Below are 17,519 nucleotides of genomic sequence, written 5' to 3'. Positions count from 1 at the left end.
CTCATGATGGTGACAAATTATAATTTTAATTTCTATTTTATTTCAGTACATCATGACTTTTATTGTACTGCCTTTATGCTAGTTTTACTACAATTGAAATTGTATTACACTAATTAAATATTTATCACATTTTTATTTTAAATACAGTGAAGGCCTTCTGCATTAACATAATGAGAAACAATGAAAATAACTTTAAAAAAGAAAGAAACAGGTGCATTACAATTAATTTGAATTTGGGATGAAAATACACCTAATCATCATGAACAATATCACAGATTTAATGCAAAAAAACTATTTAATATCCATAAAAAAAAAATACAGTAATTTCATATTTTTCTTCTTATTTCTTTCATTTTGCAGTGAAATGGTCTAGATGTTTTTTTCCAGGTCGAAAACAATTACTGTAAACCACCATCTTAAAAGCATCAAAGTCAAAGTTTCTGGGTTTATTATCCTTTATTTGTCATTAAAGAGCCAGTGCTTATCATCTTCAATCAGACTCAATTAACTCATTCTCAAATTGCTTACATGATTCTGCTGGTACATTTGCAGCCTAAATGACAATGTCTTCATCAGAGTCATCAGTGCACAGTGCAGGTACCAGCTTTGCATTTGGCGCCATCTACTGGTGAATTTTGCTATTACAGGCACTTTAACACCCCAACAAACGTTTCTCACCGATGAAAGAATTTCAGTCATCCTTGCAGTTAGGTAACACATAGCAAATATGTGTTTGTGCTGATTTAGAGCCACGTGAAGCTGAGAAATTATGTCTTTAAACATCTGTAAATATGTCTTTCTTTATACTTTGAATCCTACACTACAGTGCATTTGTTGATTTCCTCAAGTGTATCGTCTTCATTCATTGCTACTGTCTTCATTGTCGTCCTCAAAAGTGCCGTCTGCTCGTCCCTCAGGCTCTGGGTAATTCAGGATGTGTCTGTTGGCCTGGATGAGGTACTGCTGCTGTTTGAAATATACTTTCAGCACTCCCTTGATCACCACAAACGCAATGCCGCCCTAGAAGAGGAAAACTGGGTTAGGATTCACTCTTCCTAATGTATGGTAGACTCTCAACGCCCTCGACTCTCACCAGGATGGTGCGCTGCAGGTTTGACGTGACCCTGCGGAACAGGAGGCGTCCCACCAGGTTGGCGATGGAGGGGAAGATGAGGGCACCGCACAGGGTGCGAGACACAGAGAGATGGTCTCCTCCGTAACTGCCCTCCGCTGGGATGCGGGGCAGAGGACGGCCCATACCTGCACAAACAAATGAGATTTTCTGCTTTAAAAATTATGCTTTTTTTAATATCATTATTAATAGCATTGGCTTATGGTATGATTTTGACAATGAATCATAAATGCTAAGATGGTTTAAAGAAACAGTTTACCCAAAAAATTAGCTATCCACCACATAATTATACATATTAAAATGGCATAGTTTTAATTTCTTCAGTCTTTATTGTAATTTTAGTTTTAATCATTTTGTTATGTGCTTTTGTCATTTTTAAGTTTTTGCAAAAAAAAAAAATTGTATAAAAACAATTATATTTAGCTTAATTTATTTGTATTTCATTTTTAGTCATTTTAATACTTCAATGAATATCCCTTTAGTTTTCATTTTAATTTTAGTCATTTTGTTATGTATTTCTGTCATTTGTACTAGTTTTTGTTTTATTAAAAACAATTATATTTAGCTAAATTTATTTGTATTTAATTTTTAGTAATTTCAATACTTCAATGAATATCCCTTTAGTTTTCATTTTAATTTTAGTAATTTCAATAAGTGCTTTCGTCATTTTTATTAGTTTTTATTTAGATTTCATTTTAGTTTTAGGTTAATTTATATACTATTACAGTATAATAAACATTTGAATATTTATTAGATTTAGTGATTTATTACTTTAGTGATTTAATGATAGTGTTGTGTACTTTTGTCATTTTTATTAGCTTTTATTTATTAGTTTTTGTTTTATTATTTTTTAAATTATTCACACTACATTACATTCAGTACTTGATGAATTTGCTTTTAAAAATGTATTTCAGTTTTCATTTTAATTTTAGTTTAAGTATAAGTATAGTTTAAGTATTCATTTTTTGTTATGCATTTGTCGTTATTAGCTTGTGTGCGTTTTTCAATTATATTTAGCTTTAGTTTATTTTTATTTCAGTTTAAGTAATTTTAGTACTTTAACTTATTTCAGTTGGCAAAGCAACATTTTTAAATTTTTTATAATTTAATAAGTTGTTTTTTTTTTCATTTTAAGTTTTATTAAGTTTTATTTTACAATTTATTAAAAATATATTTTTTAATTAATTAATGAAACGAAAACTAAACGTTTTAAATTATTTTAGATTTAGTTACCAATAACAACACTGGGATGAACTATTGCCAAGTTTAACCCCCGTTTTCCCCGTCATACCAGGTACAAGCCCGCTGAAGATCTGAAGCTTAGACGAGTGTCGTTGCCAAAGCCGCACCACGTAATCCTCCCAGCGAATCATCTTCCCCAGTACTAGCATGACGGGGATGGTGGGTAAACCCATGAGTAAGAAGAGAGGATCTGCACGCTCCATCACATCCAGACCCTTCTTATGGCCCACCACCTGAAAACAGAGAAGAAAATGTGTTCAAAAGAGACAAGAAGAGCCAAGCTCCTCTCATCCTCCTGTCTTTAACACACCTGCATAACCGTGACGGCACCGTAAGTGACGGCCGACCAGTAGATGGTGCCCACCACGACTCCAGCCGCGGCGAAAGGACTGGCCCTGGACAGAGCTCTGTCGACCTGCTGGAGGAAGTACACCAGGGGCCCTGGATGAGAGACAAAACCACACACTTAACACTTCCCTATTAAAGTAACAGAATATCAGCCAAACAGAATGTCAGAATATTAGTCATTTGTAAGCCCGCGCAGAATCTGGGCACTTTTGTCACATTTTCTGAGCTAATTAAAAAGAATTTTTTTTTTTTATATATGATCATTTTAAATGGTAAAACAAAGTGTATTTCTGTATTTTCATATTATTATTATTAGATTAAAGTTATTTTTATTTGAGTTTTCTTTTTTTTAGCATTTATTAGTTTTAGTTTTTTATATTTTTATTAAGATTTAAGTTATTTTTATTTCAATTTTAGTTAATCATTTTAGTACTTCAACTTGCACTTATTTCATTTCAGTTAGTTGCAAAAGCAACATTTCTAATTTTTTTTTTTTTGCATTTTATTAGTTTTTGTTTTTTAATATTTCTATAGCTTTAATTTATTTTTATTTCCATTTTAGTTTGAATAATTGTAGTACTTCAGTTTTATTTGTTATTTGCCAAAGCAACATTTTTAAATTTTCATTTAATTTTTAAAAAATATTTTTTAATTAGTTTTTGTACTTTTTTATATTTCCATTTAGCTTCACTTTAACTTACACTTTTTTTTATTTTTTTATTTCCTTTAGTTGCAAAGATTTTATCTAATATTTGTATTTTAATTTATTTCAACTTCAATGGCAATTTCAGTCAGTAAAAATGATTTTTAATAGTTTCAGTTAACAATAACAACACTGCTGCAAAAGCAGAGCTGGGAGTACTACACTCTTATCAGGAGCTAATTATCCAAAATATTTGGTACATTATAAGTATGCAATAATGTGAGAATCCATGACAAGACATACAACAAAAGAGGAAAAAGGTATCAGTTAATTTCCCTTAAAAAAAAATAAATAAAAAAAAGGTGAAGTGCAAATACTCACCTATTTTGGGGAACATTATCCGGTATTCAGTGCCACATTGTGGGCAGCTGACGGCTCCTCCGTTATTTCCCTTCTGTTTTTCATCAAGCCATCGCTGTAAGCAAGACTGATGGATCCACTTGGTGCAGCCCTTACACCGGCACGGGCTGACCCATTCTGCAGCTCGATCCTCCTTCTCCGTAGCAAAACACACCCAGCAGTGCCTGTCATCGGACAACAGATTATCAGTGACCATTAGTTCTGCTAAGCAGTCCTGTGATTCACAGCTAATGGAGAAACTCACTTCTCTGGAGGTTCATCTACACAGGCCATCTTGTCTCAGGTTCGATCCACGCTCTCCAGCTCAACCATGAGTGAGCCAGAGCAGGCTCAATGTACAACACCTGCTAATACAGACCATTAGACATGAATGCAGTACTTCAATACAAAAATGTTGGATATATCACATCACAATGTTCACTGATTCAATAACATTTCCTACTGTAAGTAAAATAAATAATTGGAGTAAAACGCATAATATGTTTAGTCTTATAATATGGTGATCAGCACCATTTATTTAACAGGGATTATAAAATAATTCACTACAATTTTTTTTATTGTTACAGTATACGACATGGTATGATACATAACATGCCAATTATATTATATTTATTCTACTAACGTCTGTCTTTGTATGAAAGATGCACAATAAATGTTTTCTCTTATTATATTTGCGTTTTTTAGTTGTTAATCAGGCCCTAGTCACGTATGAAAGTAATGTCAGTGGACATTTCTCACTTAACAAATTGAAATTGAAATTCTGTTTTAATTCAGCACTGTTTTCATATGGAATGACTCGCATTAAACTAACCAAACATGTAAGTTTATGTAAGTTTTAACAGCTATAAACACACCGAAACTTGTCATTCAGACAACATTGTTAACCGAATCCAAATGCAGATCCTCACCTGAAGATGTTTTGTAGATGTAAATGTTTCTGATATGCGTTTAGTTTAGATCTCCGGCTGATTTGACACTTTCAATTTCTCGGAGGACAGAACATCAACCTCATGAAGAACAACTTCCGGCAAATCCACTTCCGTATGTCAAAATAAATGTCTCTAACTTGCTAAAATGTCCAAGAATGCTTCGTTTGATGTGTATTTTTATTTATTATTGTCTCACTTGTTGAAAGAGCATACATGCATGAAACTAAAAAGGAAATTAAGTGTATTGGATAATTGTTAAATATGCAAATTCTATTTTTATTATGATTTTGGACTATAAAAATAAAGGATCCTCTCTGCTACTATTTTGCTCCTTGACAAAAACAATGAATTAAAGACATATATTTCTAATTACATTTGAACATAACATATAAATAAATATATCAAATTAAACACTTTCAAAATAAATAAATAAATAAACAATCATCGCAAACATAGGAGGTTGTCAAACTGCGCCTGCGAACCAAATGGCTATTGGCTAAATGAGCTGTCAATCATCTCCTAGTTACGCATTTTGATTGGCTCCCTCCACAGTGCGGTTCGGTTGACGCATCACCGCTCAGCTTGTGGTTATACTGCTAAACAGCGACGGTTATTTTTTGTTTACATGAACAGAAAATCATAAACGGTGCTTCTTGCGAACGAGTTGACCGAAAAACGCACCTAAGCGCAGGCTGAACATGGAGTCGTATGATATTATAGCCAACCAGCCGGTTGTGATTGATAATGTGAGTATGATGTCAGCAGCCCTCCACACCCAGTCTGTGCTAAGAGGCTAAAGCTAATGCCATTGTGCCGATGCTAAATGAGAGGCGTTTCGGATTTTATTTATTTAGATTATAATGCGCACAGTCTGATGCACGTCTGATTGTTTTCAACATGTAAAGCAGAACAGTGTAATATCCGTCTTAACTGCGTTATCTTGAAGCATTAGCTGCTCAGAATGATTCATCGCCGTAAAGCTGATTTTGTCATTCATTTCAGTGGTGCTTTGAATTAGTCTCTCAGACTTCAATAAATGATTCAACGTTGTACAAATTAATGAAATACTGCAAGATGCATGGTTGTCAAAGAATATCTGTCAGATAAAATCCTATATTTGAGCTGGAGTTGTTGTTGCTAAGATGGCTGGCTGTGACCCCGCCTTATATATACAGCCACATTTATTAGTATGAAATAGTTAATATAAGTTAGAAAATGGATTTTAATAAATGCCAAAAGAGTTAAGCTATAGATGGAGAACTAGTAAGCCTCAACTGTTAATCAGAATTAAGGTGGGAGATCTCAAAGTCTGAATGTCACTTTGACAGGTTGCTAAATTTATGAAAACTTAGTAAATGTCAGTGATGTTTAGTGAAACATTAGGAGTCTAGCTGGTTGGTTTTCTTGTAGCTCCCTCCAGCTCTGTCTCATGACTCAAGAACAAACAAGGAGGAATCAGATCATTAGATGATTCATTTTACAACACATTCACTGTTTGAGCTTTTATAGTTCAGGTTTATTTTGAACCACCTTCCTGGACAATTGTAGGCCATAATATAGTTTTTAACTTTCTTTACAATTTCTCTTTCAGGGGTCTGGAGTTATTAAGGCTGGCTTTGCTGGAGATCAGATCCCTAAATACTGTTTCCCAAATTAGTAAGTAACCATTTTATTGATATTACTATATTGGAGTAACTTTCAAAAGTTTAGGGTCATGTGATCATGTGACACTGAAGACTGGAGTAATGATGCTGAAAATTCAGCTTTGCATCACAGGAATAAATTACATTTTAAAGCAGCACCATGTAACTTTTTCTGTGTTTAAAATTTGCAAAATGTATATAATGAGCGAGTACATCATGAATTCATCTTCCAGACCGCGTTTTTTGTCTCATTCCGAATCACTACGGTACACTTATAATAAGTACTTATATTTGGACTATTGTAGCCTGGTCGGGTCGTCACCGCTGCGGAGTAACACATACCTGCGTGAATCGCCATAGACATAAACTTAGAGAAGTAGCTCCGGTTGGAATGTTCTTCCGCGGGATGTGTGCAGTTCTGTTTATTAACCGCTAGAGCGCCAAAAGTTACATAGTGCTGCTTTAAAATACATTCAAATATAAAATATTCAAATACTAATTTGCAATAATATTTAACAATATGATAATTAATAATTAAGATAAATATTGTTTATTGATGTAATATTAGCTGTCATCAAATTTGTCAAATGATCATATTATGCATTTTGTCTCTATAAATACTGGCATTTGATAGTGAAAATCCCATTTTCCTAATGTAATTTGTTGTGAATGTGATGTAATAACTAGAATGGTTTATTTCTAGTGTGGGGCGGCCCAAGCATGTTCGGGTGATGGCTGGTGCCCTTGAGGGTGATCTGTTCATTGGACCCAAAGCTGAGGTAAACCTTTTTAATTTAATTGAAGAATGTGTCTCTATTAGGATTTTTTTCTTCTATTTAAAGACAAAATGAAATTACATTCACAACACAGTCAACTGGCATAATGCGTCACGATATTTAGCCAGAAATTGTTGGTTAATTATTGGTTAATAATATTTTATGCATGTCATACAAAAGAAAAGTTATTATAACTTGGACAAATAGTTTTGATTCCATGCTCTTATATGTTATAATAATGTAAAAACATTCTGTGTTGTTTATATCGGTTCTGTATTCAGGAGCACAGGGGGCTGCTGTCTGTCCGCTATCCTATGGAACACGGTATTGTGAAAGACTGGAATGACATGGAGCGCATCTGGCAGTACGTTTACTCAAAGGAACAGCTGCAGACCTTCTCCGAGGAGGTACGGTTTTAGATTTGATATATTGTGTATTTATTTACTATTATTTAAAAATTATTTATTTTGTAATACAATTTATTTTTATTTTATATATAGGTTTTTATCTTTATATTTATCTTTACATTTATTTTATTTCAGTTTTAGTAATATTAGTACTTCAACCTAAAGTTATTTATTTCAGTTAGTTTCCAAGTCAGCATTTTAAATTATTGTTATTATTACATTTTTTTTTTGTTTATTTTTTTCGATCTCATATTAATGTTTGGTAACACTTTATTTTAAGGTGATATTTTTACATGCTTCATGTACTTACCGTAATAATAACAGTAAATTATGCATAATTACAGTAGTAACTTAACCCTAAACCAATCCCTCACAATAACCCTAACCCTATTGTGACTACATGTAGTTTATTCATCTTATTTAGTAGTTATTTGTGTAATTTTCTGTAGCAACATCACCTGAAAATAAAGTGTGACCATTTCAGTTACCATAAACAGTTTTGTATAGTTTAAATTGACAATAACAACACTGTCTTGCACTGTATTTTTCAGACATTCATATTTTTGATGTTTCTCACAGCATCCTGTACTGTTGACCGAAGCACCGCTGAACCCCATTAAAAACCGTGAACGGGCGGCTGAGGTTTTCTTCGAGACCTTCAACGTGCCGGCGCTGTTCATCTCCATGCAGGCGGTGCTCAGTTTGTGAGTTCATTGCTTTGAATCTCATTCTTCCTGATATCAGACTTCCTATTCCCTCTCTCATGCAAACATGTTTCCTGTCTAACAGATACGCCACAGGCCGAACCACAGGTGTGGTCCTGGACGCTGGTGATGGTGTGACACACGCTGTCCCCATATACGAGGGATTCGCCATTCCACATTCCATCATGCGCGTGGACATCGCCGGACGTGACGTCTCCCGATACCTCCGCCTCCTCCTACGCAAGGAAGGCTACGATTTCCACACTTCTGCAGAGTTTGAGGTCGTGCGCACCATCAAGGAGGTATGAGACCCTACATCTGGATTTATACGACATGTTCTTTGCACCTCCTTCTTGGTGGAAATTATCATCTAGATACGAAACGATGAAGAAATGCTGTTTTGTTTTCCAGAGAGCCTGCTACCTTTCCCTCAACCCCCAGAAGGATGAAACTCTAGAAACTGAAAAAGCACAATACACACTCCCCGACGGAAGCACTCTAGATGTAAGAATGAGATTGCTCATATATGTTAGTGTATGATAATATGGTCATAAAATTACACATCATATCCTGGTTTTGTTGACATTCAGGGGAGTTTCAGTTAAGGTTCTTCCTGAAGTCAACATGAAATGGCATTCAGAACCTTCCATAATGTTGCATATTTTTCTTCGTTGGGTTAAAGTGGACTGATAACTCGCTCATGATGGCACCAGAATTGTGTATTAAGAAAGTAAATAGAGTCAGTTTTAATTTCACATTGACTTGATGTGTTACTCACAGCGGTTTATCTCCTGCAGATCGGCCCAGCGCGGTTCAGGGCTCCAGAGCTTCTCTTCAGGCCTGATCTGATTGGAGACGAGAGCGAGGGTATTCATGAGGTGCTGGCTTTCGCCATTCAGAAGTCAGACATGGATCTGCGACGCACACTCTTCTCTAACATAGTGCTGTCTGGCGGCTCAACGCTCCTCAAAGGTAGAGCGACGAGATCAGTCGAAAGTATCTTTCAGTTCTCCATCCAGTGACAGAACTAAAACTCTTTTTTTGTTCCTCGCAGGTTTTGGAGACCGGTTGTTAAGCGAAGTGAAGAAGCTTGCTCCCAAAGATGTTAAAATTAAGGTGACTGCCACAGCTAAGAAATGTTAGCTTAGTGGGAGAACTGTGTTTTTAAATATATATATTTTCTTGTTTCAGATATCTGCACCACAGGAGAGACTTTATTCAACATGGATAGGGTAAGAACAATGTGTGTGTGTATATATATATATATGCCTATGTTACACAAAACAGTTACACTACCTTTTTTTATTTAAAGAAATTAATACCTTTATTCAGCACGGATGCATTAAATTGATCAAAAGTGACAGTAAAGACTTTTAAGGTTACAAAAGATTTATATTTAGAGTAAATACTGTTCTTTTAAAGTTCATATTGCTCAAAAAGAATCCTGAAAAAAAGTCACCTTTTCAGGGTTATTATTGTTAACTAAAACTGTTAAAACAATATTGGTAATTGAATTAAAGCTTGAATAAAATACAATAAATATATTTTTTTCTTTTTAGATACTTAAAAATGAAAAATATTAGAAGTTTAAACTAGTTTATGCTAATTAAAGTTTAAGTTGAAGCACTAAAATTGCTAACTAAAACTGAAATAAAAATAAATGACACTTAAATTATTTTTTTAAATAAACAACAACAAAAAAAAAAGACAAGAAAATACCAAAATGACAAAAAATGAACTAAAATTTAAATGAACTGAAATGCAATAAAAAAATTAATCAATTAATAAAATTTAAGTATAAAAAAAACACAAAAAAGAGAAAAAACATCATAGCAGTAAATTACATTTTAAAATAAAGTTTTTAAATTTTAAATATTTCACAGTATTACTTTATTTTTTTATCAAATAAATCCAGCCTTGGTGAGCATGACAGACGACTTTATAAAAAAAAAAAATGTTTACAGACCCCCAACTTTTGAATGTTAGTTCAAAATATTTTGGTGTATTTTACAGTGTTTTTCATATGCGTTTTTACTTTTTTTGTATAGGGGATCTATCCTGGCTTCACTCGACACCTTTAAGAAGATGTGGGTCTCCAAGAAGGAATACGAGGAAGATCGCGCCCGTGCCATCCACCGGAAAACATTTTAATGGGGTTTAAGGCCACTGGCCTCCCTCATCTCTGCGGTTTCACATCCCTCTCCTCTCTCGCTTGGCCTCCCTCTGTTACCCTCCCTCCGTCTCTCCCTGCCCACCCGTCCCGACAGCGAACCTGCCGGGCCTCCCATCCGCAGCTAAGGCATGCCTTCCGTGTCCCTGCCCAGCTCTCGTTCGCGACACCCGACGAGTGTCACTGGGGCAGGATGCGACCGGGCATCCCTTGTCCATTCTGCACCCAACAAACACCGAAAAAAAGGCTTTTCAGGGCATCGGTCAATACTGTTAACTATTGTTTAATTTAAAGCCAATGCTTCAATTCAGCGCTTAGATATTTATTACACTATTTACCCTGCCCTGTATGATATTGTCATATCTATTCTAATGAAACATGAAGGTGAATGTTGTAAGAATTTCATTCCAGAACCGAAGAGATCGATCATTTTCTTTAAATGTCGCAGTTGTCAGCGTAGTATTTTTATTCCTATTTGTTAATGACGAGCGTATACAATAGAAAAAGGCATCGCTCACCACTACAACAATTCACTTTAATGGACACTACTCTGTTTCCTGTCTGTGTCCCTCCCCTTGACCGTCTCGAGGCTGAAACCACTCTATAGCTCAAGGGAACTAAATAATGTATACTGAAATACGAAGTACACGGTAGGTAGCTAGATTTATCGCTGCTTGAAATGTCGACAAGTGTTATTATTAGTATACAGCACATTTTAACATGGAATCATCGGTTTATGAAAAGGGGCGGCTTTAAGGAACATTTTCGAGTTGTTTACTGTCTTTTTGTTGAAATGTTGCCCTTAGAATTATGTTTGTCAGCTTTTAAGTTGTAAAGCATAATTGTTACCGCACAAAAATTGACTTGATGCGAACATTAGCCCTTTCCCATGATCCTCATATTGTTACCTCGAGAACCAGAGCTGTTGACTGAAGCTTTAATGAAGTCGTCCAGTGAGTTTTACGTTGCCATGAGACGTCTCATCATTGTGGCACGATTTCGATGTAAATTCAGACTCTCCCCGAATTCCAGATTAGTGCATGAACTCAACAGAACGACTGAGATTGTGTGTTATTTCATTGTAAATCTCATCAACGTGGATATCGAAGGCAGAGGGTGGCCGAATGGATTTAGAAGCTCTTCTGGCACTAGTATTGCTGTAGTGTTTGTTGAAAGAGAGCTGCTCTCTAATGGGATGATGGGGTAGCAGGGTTGCGTTTAAATCCAGTTTGTCCAACCTAAGAATCGCCTTACTCCAGTGTCGTCATTGGAAAGTCAGAGCTTCTTGGTTGTTTCTCTTTTTAAAGATATAGAAATATCATCATAAGCCTTGTGCACAGTGGATTGCTATTCAAACTGTTAAAAAAACAAAAAATAAATGACAAAAAGGACTAAAATGTACAAACCTGCTTCTTCAATTGTTGCTTTTTCATTTAATTTTGTAAATTCAGTATGATAAATAAATTAATGCTGTCTGAAATAAGCAGTGTAAGTGTTTGTCCGCTTGTGCATTGTTGCTGATGTTGTGAACAGTGGTTTGCAAGACTGCTGAAGTTTTGTCACATTTAGTCGCTGTGACTTTGTAATACACCAGGAACTCATATTTGTTTTTTAGATGTAAGAGGTCCCTAAATCTACTATAATAAAATTATATAATAACATATTAGAGTTAATTGCTATTATTGATTGTGAAATATCGTCAAAGTCACAAAAATCGACTGTTTTATAAAGATGTACATTTTAACACGTTTTCTTGATGGTTCCGAAAGCCGAATTCTCCATTGAGTGCCATTCAAATTTATTCAAAGGGGTTTTTTCGTCTTATTGGAGACAGTTACACACAAAATATCATCTGTTAGAGCAATCTCATCAGTTAGTACCTGACGTACAAATAGAAATAAAACCATTATAAAAATACATCAAGTAATTGGAAACGACTGTGATTCGGCCATTACGACCAGCGCTGAGAAAAGTAACAAACACCACGTGACCTGGTCATCTATGTGTTACTTCATAAGCGGCCTTGATAATAATTTTGTATTAAATGACGACATGAGAGAAATGTCAGAATCCATTGAAATGTAAATCCACAATGCAAAAAAACAAAACAATTATTTTGCTCCATCGTACCTGGCCAATCAGAAAAGACGTTCGGTCCTTTAATCCCGCCCACCTTTGGACTCTGCGTTGTTGTTGTATTTCTGTGGAACTGCCCTACCGCGCTCTATTTTCAAAGTCCCTGATTGGCCGCAGTAATGACGGAAGTAAATATCCTTCTGCAATAGTCGGAAATGCTTTGATGAATTACAGTAACGTGGAGTTTAAAAACAATAAAAATAGACACTGAGGAGTCACAATACAAGCTCGGACATGAGAAGAGTCACGCTGTTTGTAAATGGAACCTCATACAATGGCAAGGTGAGTGTGTTCTGTTATCTATTGTCTGCCTAATATATAATTAAAGGCATGTGTCCTGAATAAATTACACGCTGTTGCTCCTTTCATGACTTTTACATCAGGTGGTGGCAGTTTATGGAACTCTAGCTGATCTACTGTCAGTTGCAAGCACAAAATTTGGAATAAAAGCTGCCAACATATACAATGGGAAAGGAGGTCTTATTGATGATATAGCCCTCATCAGGTAAGAACAATAACTAGCTATCTAATGCATAAAACAGGTTTGTTTACATGTGTATATTATCATAAACATAAAACACTTTGTTTCTCTGGCACAGAGATGATGATGTCTTGTATATATCGGAAGGAGATTCTTTTGTTGGTGAGTTTGACATTATAACTTGGATTTGGTGTGTGATTCTCTTAGATCTGTCTTCAGTTGCCTTAAAATGTCATAATTTATTAATGTCCTACAGATCCACCAAATAACCTAGAGAGTCCGCATGAGTTTCATTCCTGGGCACACACTGATTGGATCACCCTCAATGTGGGAGGCCGACGGTTCACAACCACACGGTGATGTCAAAACAGATCATACTAATCTCAATAACTAATCCATAATCTAAACCGTCACAGCTATCATAATCAACCATAATTTCTTTCTTTATTCATTTTTTTCCCCCTAATATTTTCATGACAAGCACAAACATTTAGTTCTCATTACTGTATTGTGTAATAAAATGCATGATTTTAAATTTGTTTAATTATATCAATTTTAATATAAATAATATTAAAATTTATACATATAAATAATATATAAATTAATATAAATATTATTTTTATTTGATATTTGTTGTCATGCCTTTAATTATGCTGATTTAATTAAAATATAATTGTATTACAAGCATCTTTTACTTTATTACGATGTTGAGCATATGTAATGATAATCATAGATAAAAATATAATGGGAATTAATAAAAAACAAAAATCTCTGAATGCATTACAGCGGAGATGCCCAAACCAAACCACCATGCCATATCACACGAGCAGGGGAAAAATGGGGGAAAAATACGTTATTAAAGCATATCTTCATTTCTAATTTATATTTTTGTTTTAACTTTTTTTTTTTTTTTTTGCATTGAAATGTTAAAGAAAAACAATATAAGTGAAGTTCATTTTAAAAATAAAAAAGTTTTTTTTATTATTACTTAAATTTGTAAAAAAAAAAGATGTCATGCATTTTAATTTAGTATAATTAATGCAGCATTTACTCAATTGGCCCTTTGTATTAAAAAGTTTGCGCAACTCAGCATTACAGTAAAGGGAATTATTGTGGGAAATTTGCTTAATTTTAATGAAAATTATGTCACAAAATCTTATTTTATTGATGAAAAATATAATTAATTATAATTCATTTTAATTCATTAATTAATTCATTAATTTATTTTGAATGCATTTTAATGTTTTTGTTAGGAGCACTTTGGTCAAAGAACCGGAGAGCATGTTGGCTCACATGTTCAGAGACAAGGGTGAGGACTGAACCAGTGTTTAATGTTCTAAATATAATTTGTGCATGTGCTTTTATTCATACTGCACTTTTTCTTCTGTCATTTCCCGGCAGATGTTTGGGGCAACAAACAGGACGAGCAAGGGGCGTATCTCATTGATCGGAGTCCAGATTACTTTGAACCCATATTAAATTACCTGAGACATGGACAGCTCATTATCAGTGATGGCATCAATCTGCTGGGTAAGACAGTAGAGACATGTCCCATTTTGTAGCATTTTATGTGCTTCCCAAGGGTTGTTACCGAAAACCATCATCATTTAGTTTTCCTTAAACATTTTCCTCCCCTTTTCTGATATATATATACACTGCTTTTGGAACTGTACCTTTACAGTTTTTTTGTGTAACAGACATTCTAATATGTAAATGAGCTCTATTATGATTGGCTACGCTCTTTGCATATGAAATGAGTACCTATGGAGTGTTATTTTATGCAGGCGTGCTTGAAGAAGCTCGTTTCTTTGGAATTGAACGTCTCGCTGAGCAGCTCGAAGGTGTTATTAAGGTAAAAAAAAAAGCTAATAAGGTGAAAACGTGACTTATTTAAAGGGGTCATATGATGCTTTTTTAAAGATCATTATTTGGTGTATTTGAAGAAACAGAATATGTTGACATGCTTTAATGTTCATTTGCGGCGGGATTATGCAAATATTTCCACATAGTGGGGTAGATATGTGGGGGCGTGTTAGAATGAGCCGTTTTAGGGGGGCGTGGCAGAGTCTTAACTTTGATAAAGAATATCTCTTTGGTTTTGAGACTTTAGTCTTTGCAACTTCAGGGATCTTATCTATGCACAATCAGCTTGTAACACTCCAAAGAGAAAGGAAAACTTGAAATCGCATCATATGACCCCTTTAATGTGGAAATAAATAACAGTGATGGCTGTTTTGTCCTGCTTTAGAATTCCCAGCCTCCCGACGATCACTCGCCCATCTCCCGCAAAGAGTTAGTGCGTTTTCTGCTTGCCACTCCGACTAAATCAGAACTTCGATGTCAGGTAGGAAGAAACTGAATATTTGCGCTGATTTGTTTTTTTATTTTATTGTGCATTATGTCAATGTAGACTGTTTCTCCTAGGGCCTGAATTTCAGCGGGGCGGATCTCTCTCGTCTTGATCTGCGTTACATCAACTTCAAGATGGCCAACCTCAGCCGCTGTAACCTCACACACGCCAACCTCTGTGGTACCAACCTGGAGAGAGCAGACCTCTCCAGTGCCAATCTAGATGTAAGGATGTACCTGTCAGGGACTGGTCCATATCATATTTGGACCAAAAAAATAAAATTATAGAAAATGTAAACATTTTTCCTAATTAGACCTATTTTTTGGATGATGAAGATTTTTATTATTCTATTTTATTTTATTTATTTTAATTACAGTTAGCAAAGTCTCATTACGTTAACCTGAAAATAAAGTTATATTATTTAAAATTTGATTTTTAAATAATATTTAAAATATTTACACTACTGTTCAAAAGTTTGGAATTTATTTGGTTAAAAATATATAATCGAATATAATTTAAAATGTAATTTATTCCTAAAATGGCAAAGCTTAATTTTAATATGCTGATTTGTTGCTCAAGAATTTTTTCAGGATTCTTTCAGGTCACTTTTGTGACATTATAAATGTCTTTACTGTCACATTTAATCAATTTAATTCATCCTTGCCGAATTAAAGAATTAATTTCTTTAAAAAAAATGACTGACCCCAAACTTTTGAACAGTGGTATGTTTATGATGGTAAAAAAAAATATCATTGTATTACAAAAATATTCTACTATATTAAAGTAAATCAAATCAAAAAGATAAACTAATGATAATCCTCGCAGAAAATAATGGCAACTATTAACAAAAAAAAAATAAAGGAAAATGTCAAAACGCCTTATAGTCATGAGAATTTTGGAGGAAAATGTGCTTAATTGTCATGAAAATCTTTATTGTTAAAATAGGCTTTGTTTTATCAATGCAAAATATTATTTGTGTCTATTTATTTTTATGTTTTATTTCTCATTCACCCACTCGCATCTTTTGGCTCCTTTTGTTGTAGCATTTATCCTGCATTTATGTCTGCCTGTCTGTGGCACTGATTTGGTGTTTTTGCATGTGTTTCCCAGGGTGCCAATTTACAGGGCGTGAAAATGCTTTGCACCAATGCAGAAGGGGCGTCTCTCAAAGGCTGTAATTTTGAAGATCCCGCAGGACTCAAAGCGAATCTAGAGGGTAAAGTGAGCACACTTGACTTCTGCTGGATCTCATATTTCCCAGTATGTAACGCCTGTCATTTCCTCACAGGAGCCAATCTGAAGGGGGTGGATATGGAGGGCAGTCAGATGACGGGTATAAACCTCCGCGTGGCCACGCTGAAGAACGCCAAACTCAAGAACTGTAACTTGCGGGGGGCCACTCTGGCAGGAACCGATCTGGAGGCGAGCGCACATCAGTTTTGTTTCCGAATCGTTCGGTAGTTTGTCATGTCTTCACTTCTGTTTTTTGTTTTTTTTTGTCGAACAGAACTGTGATCTGTCCGGCTGTGACCTTCAGGAGGCGAACCTGCGGGGCTCCAACGTGAAGGGGGCCATTTTTGAGGAGATGCTGACGCCGCTGCACATGTCACAGAGTGTCAGATAGCCTCCTTCAGTAAGACTGTGGCCTCTTCACAGAGCAGCTTTAATTTAAAACCTACCTGCAAACTTAATTACTGTCATGTGACCTTATGCCTGTTGATATTATCTGTTCATCTGCTGTCTACTGTTGCCTCGGATCATTTATTGTGATGCATTGCATTATTATGGATGGTGTTTGCTACATTTCTCAATGCAAGATATATTTTTTCTAACGTGATTTGTGATTTTCTGCATTACATTGTATATTTGTGCCAAGCTTCTACATGTGTCACTGCTGGTCTGTGAACGGAACGTCTGATATTTGTGTTTTTGCATCTGATTCTTATTTAGGAATGTGGCTGTTCTGCGAATGTGCAATTTTATACCTTTTCATACGTGCCGTTTTTACACTGTTTTGCTTGTTTCACTGTTACGTGGCTTTTCTGGACTGTGCTGCATGCAGAGAGGAAAACATCTGCTGAAACCTGCTAGTTTAATGTCACCAGCCCTGTAAAGATCCAATAAAGTCAAACACTGGA

General features: G+C 35.0%; 3 protein-coding genes across 4 annotated transcripts; 2 read left to right on the top strand and 1 right to left on the bottom strand.

The window, feature by feature from the left end:
- Positions 1-441: 441 nt before the first annotated feature.
- marchf5l (membrane-associated ring finger (C3HC4) 5, like) lies at positions 442-4,812 on the bottom strand. Of its 2 annotated transcripts, none has more exons than XM_016525900.1 (7): positions 4,694-4,812; positions 4,030-4,132; positions 3,747-3,949; positions 2,685-2,815; positions 2,424-2,607; positions 1,094-1,260; positions 442-1,020 (listed from the first exon to the last, which is right to left on the bottom strand). In XM_016525900.1, exons 2-7 carry the CDS (start codon positions 4,056-4,058, stop codon positions 859-861), a joined length of 876 nt encoding a protein of 291 aa, XP_016381386.1. In that variant the 5' UTR covers positions 4,059-4,132; positions 4,694-4,812; the 3' UTR covers positions 442-858. The 2 variants fall into 2 exon arrangements, with proteins under 2 accessions (XP_016381386.1, XP_016381384.1); XM_016525898.1 differs by having other exon boundaries at positions 4,030-4,129.
- Positions 4,813-5,255: 443 nt separating this feature from the next.
- Positions 5,256-12,051, top strand: LOC107718702 (beta-centractin). The gene is made up of 11 exons (XM_016525897.1): positions 5,256-5,460; positions 6,306-6,370; positions 7,061-7,136; positions 7,415-7,540; positions 8,120-8,244; positions 8,330-8,546; positions 8,656-8,748; positions 9,042-9,216; positions 9,299-9,360; positions 9,436-9,476; positions 10,293-12,051. The coding sequence occupies exons 1-11, from the start codon at positions 5,413-5,415 to the stop codon at positions 10,393-10,395; spliced, it is 1,131 nt and encodes a 376-aa protein (XP_016381383.1). The 5' UTR covers positions 5,256-5,412; the 3' UTR covers positions 10,396-12,051.
- Positions 12,052-12,617: 566 nt separating this feature from the next.
- On the top strand, positions 12,618-17,506 carry LOC107718701 (BTB/POZ domain-containing protein KCTD9-like). The gene is made up of 12 exons (XM_016525896.1): positions 12,618-12,832; positions 12,934-13,055; positions 13,150-13,193; positions 13,288-13,387; positions 14,285-14,340; positions 14,433-14,561; positions 14,816-14,883; positions 15,280-15,375; positions 15,456-15,605; positions 16,492-16,597; positions 16,670-16,803; positions 16,889-17,506. The coding sequence occupies exons 1-12, from the start codon at positions 12,785-12,787 to the stop codon at positions 17,003-17,005; spliced, it is 1,170 nt and encodes a 389-aa protein (XP_016381382.1). The 5' UTR covers positions 12,618-12,784; the 3' UTR covers positions 17,006-17,506.
- Positions 17,507-17,519: the final 13 nt, after the last annotated feature.

Source organism: Sinocyclocheilus rhinocerous, unplaced genomic scaffold, assembly GCF_001515625.1.
Source record: "Sinocyclocheilus rhinocerous isolate Xijiao unplaced genomic scaffold, SAMN03320098_v1.1 scaffold3197, whole genome shotgun sequence".
NCBI classification, from domain to species: Eukaryota; Metazoa; Chordata; class Actinopteri; order Cypriniformes; family Cyprinidae; genus Sinocyclocheilus; species Sinocyclocheilus rhinocerous.
The sequence above is the reverse complement of the archived record's forward strand: the minus strand, read 5'-3'. Positions and strand labels throughout refer to the sequence as shown.

What these genes read in the sequence shown, in the direction of transcription:
- marchf5l (XM_016525900.1), bottom strand. Translation starts at nt 4,058, where the DNA reads ATGGCCTGTGTAGATGAACCTCCAGAGAA. An exon ending in GATAATGTTCCCCAAAATAG is followed by an intron (nt 2,816 to 3,746) that starts GTGAGTATTTGC and finishes TCTCTCATCCAG; the next exon opens with GGCCCCTGGTGTACTTCCTC. An exon ending in GTGCCGTCACGGTTATGCAG is followed by an intron (nt 2,608 to 2,684) that starts GTGTGTTAAAGA and finishes CTCTGTTTTCAG; the next exon opens with GTGGTGGGCCATAAGAAGGG.
- LOC107718702 (XM_016525897.1), top strand. Translation starts at nt 5,413, where the DNA reads ATGGAGTCGTATGATATTATAGCCAACCAGCCGGTTGTGATTGATAAT. An exon ending in TCATTGGACCCAAAGCTGAG is followed by an intron (nt 7,137 to 7,414) that starts GTAAACCTTTTT and finishes TTCTGTATTCAG; the next exon opens with GAGCACAGGGGGCTGCTGTC. An exon ending in ATGCAGGCGGTGCTCAGTTT is followed by an intron (nt 8,245 to 8,329) that starts GTGAGTTCATTG and finishes CCTGTCTAACAG; the next exon opens with ATACGCCACAGGCCGAACCA.
- LOC107718701 (XM_016525896.1), top strand. Translation starts at nt 12,785, where the DNA reads ATGAGAAGAGTCACGCTGTTTGTAAATGGAACCTCATACAATGGCAAG. An exon ending in GAACCTCATACAATGGCAAG is followed by an intron (nt 12,833 to 12,933) that starts GTGAGTGTGTTC and finishes CTTTTACATCAG; the next exon opens with GTGGTGGCAGTTTATGGAAC. An exon ending in AGCTCGAAGGTGTTATTAAG is followed by an intron (nt 14,884 to 15,279) that starts GTAAAAAAAAAA and finishes GTCCTGCTTTAG; the next exon opens with AATTCCCAGCCTCCCGACGA.